This window comes from Arachis stenosperma, chromosome 8 (assembly GCF_014773155.1).
Source record: "Arachis stenosperma cultivar V10309 chromosome 8, arast.V10309.gnm1.PFL2, whole genome shotgun sequence".
NCBI classification, from domain to species: Eukaryota; Viridiplantae; Streptophyta; class Magnoliopsida; order Fabales; family Fabaceae; genus Arachis; species Arachis stenosperma.
Window position 1 is genome coordinate 21,702,655 of NC_080384.1, and position 10,013 is coordinate 21,712,667.

The 10,013-nt window shown below is 29.4% G+C and overlaps 1 protein-coding gene across 1 annotated transcript; it reads left to right on the forward strand.

Annotated features, from left to right (window-relative positions):
- The first annotated feature begins 4,555 nt into the window (after window positions 1-4,555).
- On the forward strand, window positions 4,556-5,682 carry LOC130945123 (zinc finger protein ZAT10-like). The gene has a single exon (XM_057873809.1). It carries the CDS (start codon window positions 4,709-4,711, stop codon window positions 5,492-5,494), a length of 786 nt encoding a protein of 261 aa, XP_057729792.1. The 5' UTR covers window positions 4,556-4,708; the 3' UTR covers window positions 5,495-5,682.
- Window positions 5,683-10,013: the final 4,331 nt, after the last annotated feature.

Here is a 10,013-nt window from a genome sequence, read left to right on the forward strand (position 1 = left end):
TTTACTTATGATTACTCATAGCAAAATGGGGTTGACGAAAGCACGTGCTTAAATTAACTTAACACGGATACGGATGGTTCGCGTAGCTTTCCAAATTCAACTGCCGTGGTTTCTAGACTTTCTTTAAAAGGAAGGAATTCACACGTTCATGAACTTGGTGCTTATGAATCAACCTTTCCCATTCTTCAAAGTTCAAAATAAAAATCTGATCCAAACCTTGGACTAGTTACCTCGCACGACTCAATACCCTAATCCAAACAAAACTCAACTTCACCTGCGCCCTCCATTCCGAAACTTCTATCATCTAAAGGATAATACTGATTTTTGTGAACTTTATTTATTTTTAAAATGACTTAATTATTTTTGTTTCATATACATTGGTCTTTAATAAAAGGTGGAAACTCCGGTATAGTCGACTTTACGTAAAGTTGATATTTAAAAATCGTTAAATGATTTGACTGATTTTAGTAATTTGACTAAATTTTCATCTAACGGTTATGAGAAATCAACTTCACGTGAAGTCGACTACACTTGAGTTTTCACCTTAATAAAAAAATCACAAATTGTGTTTGTTTCCATTGCAAAAAAAAAGAGTGTTTGTTCCGTGTCATTAAATCGATAAAAAAAATCTTTTTTAATTTTTTTATTTTTAGTGTGTTTGACAAATTTTTAATAGTAAAAATAAAAATATTAAAAAAATAAAAAATATTTTTTTGAAAAGTTACAATTTAGAGTCTTTTTTTAAAAGATCTTTTTTTTAAAAAAATATTTTTTACATAATAAATGAACAAAAATTATTTTTATATCATTTTATCCAAACATAATTGATAAATAAAAAAAATTTTATATGAAATATCCAAATATAAAATTACTTTTATTTTTGTAAAAAATCTTTTAAAAAAATTATTAAAAAATTTATTTTTTAAAAATAATATTCAAACAAGCCCAAAAATAATGTTAACAAAACTAAACTTATATACACCACATTTGTATTTCAGATTAATTATTCTCACGTTTTATTACTACTATTCCTTGATGAATAGTATTGTTTGAATTGCTTTAGAGAGACGAAGACAGAGAAAAACAACAAATAAAATAAGATTGGATTTACCTAAAGCTAAGACTATCTTAAGGATAGTTATTAAAAGAGTATAAAAGGATTTTTTTCCCAGTGCATTGCATATATATAAGAAGCTTAAAAAAATTAACTTGTATTTTTGATAAAAAAGAAAAAAACTTTTCAATATTTTCAACACATTTAACAAAATCTAATATTGTTATGTACATAATATTTTTATTTTTCGAAGTATGCTAATCAAAGTAATCATAATAGATATATGAATTTACATTTCATCTTCAAAATTGACAAAATATTGTAAATGAACCTAAACCATTCCTTAAACCCTAAGTATTTTATCATTATTTTATGTTTTAAGATATTTGGTTATCTTTCTAATAAAATCATATTAATATAAGAAAAGTCAAATTAATAAATATATAATTGAATAGACTTTAAATAATATTATTAGTTACCTATATTTTTCTTTTAGATAATAAAAGAGATGAAAAAAAAAGGCAGTAAATTAAACAATACACACACTCACAAGTGCTTAAAAGTCTGCTTTCTTAAAAGGAACGGGTGCAATGTGCCCCCCACTCGCTTAAATTAAATACCTAAAAGTTAGAATTAATTAAGTATCTTCACATACACAGGAAAGTTTTAATGACAGAATAAATAATCTTCAGCTTTACGATAATAAAACGAGTCTGAATTTTAAGCTTTCTTTATTGGTGAATTCTAATCACCTTACTTATTTTCTAAGGAAATAATTAAAGGATATTAATAACAAATGTGGTTACTAAAACGAAAATATTTGATAACTAATAAAAAATTTTAAATTTTAATTATATTTAATGTATTAAAAATATAAAAAAATTTAATAATTTTTAGTTAAATATTTTTTATGGTATTTTTAAATGTGTTTTTAGGACCTTAGTTAGTAAAACTCGTCCTAAAAATATCATTAAAAAATGTATTAAAAAATAAGTTGTTTATATTTTTAATGTATTAATTATATAAAAAATTTAAAAAATCATTATCTTCTTAACAAATATCTTTATAATAATTAATTAATTATTACAAGTTTCATATTTTTCAAAATAATATCCACAAATAATTTATAAGTGTAAAATATTACTCGTTTCATTAATTAATTTTTGAAATTGAATTAAATCTATTTAATTTTAATAATAGTTTTTAGCTAAATTTTTAATAAAATTCTAAAAATTTAAATTTAAAACTTAAAACCCAAGTAGAAAAAAGATAAAATTTTGAATAACAATGAAAAATGTCTATAAAATTATTTTATGTATAACAAACTTTTATTTTAAAAAAATAGTGATAACACTGAGTAGTCATCCACTGCATAGAGTCAGTGACCACTTGTTAGTGAAGTGATTTGTACACCACAAGAAGAAAAGTCCTTCCTGTTCAGTGACATATGATCTGGCTGCTTAATTAACTTGATTCCTCTCTCAATCACCCGCCTCATATATAACAAACCAAGCGGCTGTGTGCCCCATTTTTATTAATATTAAATTAATATTATTTGTTATCTTTCAAAAATAATTTCGCAGTGCATACAAGTAGATAATAGCATTATGAATGAATGATAATAAATTGATGATGTGATGAATGACTCGTTTTCAAGTTGCCTCACAGTGATTTCGCTCAAATTCATATGTCGGCCCCAAAAATTTATATTGACCAAGATAAGTCCTTTTTGTGATATCGGCTGCCATGGACCAACTCTAATTTTAATTTTTACTTTAGTTTAGACTACGTTTTTTTATTAATTTAATGTGTTTTTAGATTACAGTTTATAAATAAAAATTTATAAAAAATTAATTTTATAAATTTAATTTTAATAAAAAATAAAATTATATTAAGATGATTTATATTTGACAATTTTTATATCAAAATAGATGACAGTAAAATAAATATTTAAATTACACTACTCAAAATTATTTTTAAATAAAAAATTATTAAAATAGATATCAATTTAAATAATTTTTGTATATTATCTTATTATTTTTATTTAGATATTTAAATAGATATTATTAATTAATTTTAAAATAAAATTAATATTTACTTACTAAAATAAAAATAACATAAAAATTGACAAAATATATTTTTAATTAAAAAATATAAATTTCAGAGAATATTAAAATAATAAAAAATTAAATATTTATTTTGGTAGAGATTGAAATAAATAAAAAAAATTTTGATAATATTTTTTATATAGTATATTTTTCGTACTCTTAGTACTTTTTTTAGTATGCTATAATTTATTATTATTATTATTATTTACGATTAATTTTTTATTTAATTTACTTTACCTAATGGGATTAATAAATTATATTATAAAAAAATAATAAAAAATAATATACTAAAATTATAATTATAAAAATATATAATGTCAAATAATTGATTACAAAAAATAAAAATAATAAATAATAAAAAAAAATTCATATAAATAGAAATAATAAAAATTTCATAAATAATAAAATAAAATACATAAAAAATAAAATTGATAAGAGGTAAATAAAAATTTAATATTAAAAATTCATTGGTAAAATACAAAAATTAAAAATTATTACCTCTTATAAATATAATTTTGAGGACAAAATCACTTCTGCGTTTATAAATAAAAAATTTGTCAAACCAAAATTTAAAATTTTAAAAGAATTTAAACGTACTTCTTACTTTGCAATGCATTTACCAAATACACATTTATTAGCAAATTAGATAAACAAAAAGAACAACTACTCTAATTTGTTTTTGGCTCTACCTTTAAAAAAATTGACTAGAAACTTAGAACCGGTCTTGTAGAATTTGCACTTGGTCTTTCTATCACTTGTATTATTATTTTAGTTAATACAATAAAAATAAATAGAATGCCAGTTGCAGTTACAATTTGGTGACACTTTGTTTGACCGACTTGAGGGGGCCACGGTCAGTAGTGAACTAAGCTAACTCTTGTCATCTCTTACGCTTTAAAATGTGCTGCACTCTCCTCCAACTGTATATATATCTATTAGTAGATCAATTTTAATTTAACTTAATTTAATTAATTAAATATTGTACTTATTTAAGTATAATTAAATTAATAAAAAAATTTAATAAAACTTTTTTAATTTTTTGACATATTTAATAAATTTTTAATAATAAAATATTAAAAAATAAAAAATATCTTTTAAAAAATTACAATTTGTATTTTTTTAATTTAAATAAAATATTTTTTACATAATAAATAAATAAAAAATATTTTTATATAATTATATTTAAACATAATTAATAAATAAAAAGATATTTTATATAAAATATTTAAATATAAAATTATTTTTATTTTTTAAAAATATCTTAAAAAATACCTTAAAAAAATCTTTTATTAAAATTTCACTTGAACAAATTCATTTATATAATTATAATTATAAGTTGGGCAGTACGCCTACTTTCTCATCACTCGTCACGCAACTTCCTCTCTCAGCTCCAACTCTCACCCCCTCTCTTTATATATAGTTATTTACCCGATTCCATTCTCACTTCAAATTCGAACCACACAACAAGAGCAACAACTAGAACTATAAGGCTAACAACCTAACACTTCTCTCATCACCAATTTCTATTTTTATTTCATTCGCTCAGATGGCACTAGAAGCTTTGAAATCCCCCACCGCTGCAGGACCTTCCTTCAGCTTTGAGGAAACTAATAATCTCAGCTACTTGGAAGCACCCTGGGCTAAGAGAAAGCGTTCGAAGCGTGCCAACAGAATGGAACTGTCCCATAACTGCTCCGAGGAAGAGTACCTCGCTCTCTGCCTCATCATGCTTGCTCGCGGCACCACTACCATCCCCACAGTCACAGCCACCGCCACTGCTGTCCAATCCAAGCCTCCCTGCTCTCCTGCTCCATCTGTTGATGAGTCGGCTCCAATTCCAACCGCCAATCTCACCTACAAGTGCTCTGTCTGCAACAAAGCTTTCTCATCTTATCAGGCACTCGGTGGACACAAGGCCAGCCACCGCAAGTTCGCTACTGCCGCCGTTGGCGGCGAAGACCATCACTCGACCTCCTCCGCCGTCACCAACAGTTCCGTTTCCAAAGCATCCAACGGTGGAGGCAAGGCTCACGAGTGTTCCATCTGCCATAAGTCTTTCCCAACAGGACAGGCTTTGGGAGGACACAAGCGTTGCCACTACGATGGCGGCGCCGCTGCATCTGCATCTGCCGCTGCTGGCAGTGCCGTTACTGCTTCAGAAGGGGTTGGGTCTACTCACACCGTTAGTCATCGCGACTTCGATCTGAACCTGCCCGCTTTTCCAGATTTGTCCAACAAGTTCTTCGTGGAGGACGAGGTTTCTAGCCCTCTGCCGGTGAAGAAGCCCCGTCTCTTGACCCTACCGAAGATTGAAATTCCTCGATTCCATTGAATCCCCGTTCGTCCAAATTATTACTTCAGTTCTTAGTTTTTTTCTTTAATTATTTGGGTTTTTTTAAGGATGGTTTATTAAATTTGTTGATGTACATACATAGTACTTGGACCTCGTTAGCTAGTTCTTAGAAATATTGTATCTTGACCGTGCCAGTTCAATTCAATTTAATTTTTTTATTTGTTAAATTTTAATTTCTTTAAATATATCTGATATTTATGTATAATTTTTTCAGTGATATAATCATCTATGCTTGCATGTGAAATAGTCGTAACAGTAAAGTTGTGTGTTTTTTTTCTATGTCTGACGGTTATTTTTACTGTTGGAACTGTTAATCTTAATTAATTAACTGCGTTCCATTTGACATAGAAGGAAAAAAGTGCATCCCATACCCTACCAAGCGTGTTTTCTAGCTGGATCTACACGCAAAATTAATTAATTAAATTAATAATTAAAAGGTTCTGATTTATACTCAAATTCTTTGATTTGTGTTTAAAAAATTAAAAAAATTTAGAGTAAATAAATTAGACTCTCTTATTTATGTAATTTAAATTTTTTTTAATTTTTAAATATAAATCAAATCGTACTCCAACTTTTTTAATTTTTAAATTTAAATTGGAGAACTTTTATGCAATTTTCACATTTTTAATAAATATTAAAAATTATTATTTTAAAATATATCATTTATCTTACTTTTTTATCTAAAATTTTTTAGTGTAAAATCAAGATACGCGGTGAGTTTTTCCGTAGATTACTTTTTACCAGTAACTTAATGGGATGGGTAGATGACATTTTGAGGAACATGGAGGATGTTTCGTGTTTGATGTGCGGATAAGAATGAAGGTTTGATTGCGTTTGGTGTTTTACACGTTTCAATGATAATGCCACGTGGAAGATTGGTTATTCTTACATGATTTAGTAATACTTTCCTTTGTGTTGGAGTAGTCTTGTGACGCGTCATTGAATGGTCCTAGCTAAGACTGCGGTGCTGGTTTTGGCGTTGATGCGTTTTACACGTGTGTTTTCTTTAAATGTATTTTATATGGCGTATGAAAATGATTCAAAGTTGAAACTTCCTTCTACGCGTGTAACAGATGAAAAATGAAGATGAAATTGAATTGAACTTGCTTCTTGCCGTGATGCCTTAAATTTGATTGCACACATGTCATGCTTTGGATCTTGTTTGGATGAATATTCATCACTCTCTTAGTTCTCACAGTTAGCCACGCGAGTACTCACAAACTAAAAGTAAGCATATTCTGGTTGGGAAAAGGAATTCAGGGGAATTCACCAAATTTTATGCCAAACTATATTCTGGTGAAGTGTCGTAGATTCTAGTTAATTGAACCATGTTTTCCTTAAACTTTTCCCAACTCTAACTTATTTTGTCATCTATCATATTCTTCAGCGTGTTCAAGAGGAATAATCTACACGAATAATTGAAGTGAGTCGTTCATTATTAATGTTCATATTAGAATGCTAAGTTATTCTCCATGGTAACTAACAGCTAACACATAGTGTACATGTTATGTCATAATTTCTAGTTGGACAAGTTATTTAATAAGAAGGTTTTTTTTTATTTTTATCTTAAAAGAACGAAATGTCTTAATTAGGACATATGTTATTTGTTAGTAAAAATGTCAAAATAAATAGTTATTTCATGCGGATAATGCTTCAATCCTTCGAAGAATCTTTTCTTGGCATGTCCAGGTTCTTGGAATCTTCTACCGCTACTTGCTAAAGGCGGCGACCTTATGCTTTAATTTGGAATAATATATAACGACGGAATAAGTTTTTAGATATAATAATCAACCATTATATATTTTTCATGATAAAAATAATTATAAGTCCAAGAGCAAGAATCAAATCACATGCAACATACTCCATGTATAATTATTATTTGTTGGGTGAATAAAATATCTTTTAGATTAAATTTTTAATTAAGTGATTCAAAAGAAAATAATTAAGGATTCTTATGTTATTTGGGTTTTTCTTTTTGTTTTTGTTGTTGTAACTTCTTTATTTTCGTTCTCTTTCTTTTTCTTTTCTTAATCTTTTTATAAAACTAGAATTTTTAGAAACATAGAAGAAAAAAAATCAGGGAATTTAAAAATAAAAAATTTTAAATTTATAAAGCAACAAATTAAATGAGATAGATTGATTCAATGATTAATTTGATTCATGAACTTTAATTTCATGAACTAAGATAAATCATATTTAGTATACAAATTCAATGATCAATTTGATTCGGTATTTGAAACGATAACATATATTAGATGACATATAGTAAATTATATTTCACATGTGATATTAAACTAACACTTATACAAATAGAGTTGTAATGTGTGACACTATTATTCATATTTGTAAATGTATATAGTTAGTAAAGAGAGAGGTAAAAATAATTTATTTTCGTATGTTCTCTATTTGTCCAAGTTAAGGCTACCTTTGTATAAATACGAGTATGTAACTCATACACACAGACTATTCTCTATTCAATAACCCCTCACTATTTTTGCCCCATCCCTTTTTCTCTCTTTCGTTCCTCTTTTCTCTTTTGTTTGTCTGATACTTGCTCATATAGTATCAAGAGCCAACCAAAATTCATGACTGATATTCAAAGAAAAGAAGCAGATTGAAACTAGAATGTTGCTTGGGTCACCAATTTTAATAAGGTTAGCAATTCTATTATGGTGGAAATAGCTATAAACCTATCTTGTTGGTCAAGTCAAGGATGCATCTTTTACTCTCAAAAAATCTAAAAAAAATAAGCACATAACTTATTTCATATTCAAATCAACTTCAACTCTATTTCATAAATAAAAGATACATGAGTTATTTGTACTAGTGGGAGAAGAAAAAGCCTTCATAACTTGGACGATGTGAGACTAATACATAACACAAAGTTCACTATTCTAAACAATATAAGACTTGTATTCCCTTCTTACAATTAACTAATATAATTAAGGGCAATTTACGCAAATAAAATGATTGAAGAAAACGTTTACGCAAATACAACATTGGCAATTTCCAGACGCAAATGCAACAAACGCAACTATATATAATCCGCTACACCCTGCAGTGGAACTTAATTGCACGTAATCCGCTACAGGGTATCGCGGATTACGTTGAGGGCGGGGTTACTCATAAACCGCTACACCCTGTAGTGGTTTATGACCAAATGGCTTTTATGCACCTGTAGCGGATTATGAGTATAGTGGGTTGTCTATATATACCGCGTGAGGCTGTAGCGGAAATCATTTGAGTTATTTTGGAAAGAAAGTTAGAGAGAAAAAGTAGAGAGAAGGGAGAGAAAATTTAAAATATTTGAGTAGTTTGGAAGAATGGAGGATGAACGGTGGTTGTACCGGCTCGACGGCATTGCTCACGTAGCCGGAATCATCGATGCAGAGGTAAGTGTCTGTATTTCCAAACACTATTTTAATAAATGTATATTTTATTCAATATTAAGGAAGTAATTCATTAATTAGATAGATAGAGACTTAGTTTAGGTTTTGGTTTGTAAATGAAAATTTGAAATATAAACTTTGACATCTAACATTTAATAGTCAAGGTAGAGAGGTAAATTAGTAATTTCAAAACCCAAGTAGCTTAAGACTAGAAATACAAGCTATAGTTTGGTTGGTGATGTTATTGTTAGAAATTAAGCCGGTGTTCTTTATTTCTGAAAATACTGCCAACCCGATGTGTGTATAGCGTCCGTAGGCAACAGAATATGCCGTTACATGATAGGATCATACCTTACTTAGAGAGGGCTGGGTTGTACCACCTGGCTAGGCTGAACGCGCATTGGTTCTGGTTGGATGAACCTCTGGTTAGCGCATTTATTGAGAGGTGGCGGCCTGAGACCCACACTTTCCATATGCCATTCGGAGAGTGTACCATCACGCTCCAGGACGTGGCATACCAGCTCGGGCTGCCCGTGGATGGCCAAGCTGTTTCCGGGTGCATGACAGACTTCCATATGCACATCGAGGGGGCCAGACCGGCATGGGAGTGGTTCGAAGAGTTATTTGGTGAGCTTCCGCCACCAGATAAGAGAAAATTATACACAGTCCACTTGACATGGTTTCATGAGCGGTTCAAGGTGTTACCAGCGGATGCTTTAGAGGAGACCGTGCGCATATATGCACGCGCGTATATTATGATGCTTCTGTCGACACAGCTGTTCATAGACAAGAGTGCTAATCGAGTCCACCTTCGCTGGTTGCCTTTTGTGGCAAGACTTGATGATATGGACAGCTATAGCTGGGGCGCCGCTGCATTGGCGTGGTTGTGCCGATGCATGTGCAGGGTGGCAAACAGAAACGTCACCAACTTGGCTGGACCCCTACAGTTGCTACAGTCATGGATCTTTTGGCGGTTCCCCCACGCTGAGGCCGCCGGGTTTTGATGCCTTCTCTTTTCCATTGGCATCCAGGTATACTTTAATTCATTCATTCTTTCAAGTTCATTACGTTCTATATTTGAAATTACATACTTACGTGCTATTTCTGCT

What these genes read in the sequence shown, in the direction of transcription:
- LOC130945123 (XM_057873809.1), top strand. Translation starts at nt 4,709, where the DNA reads ATGGCACTAGAAGCTTTGAAATCCCCCACCGCTGCAGGACCTTCCTTC.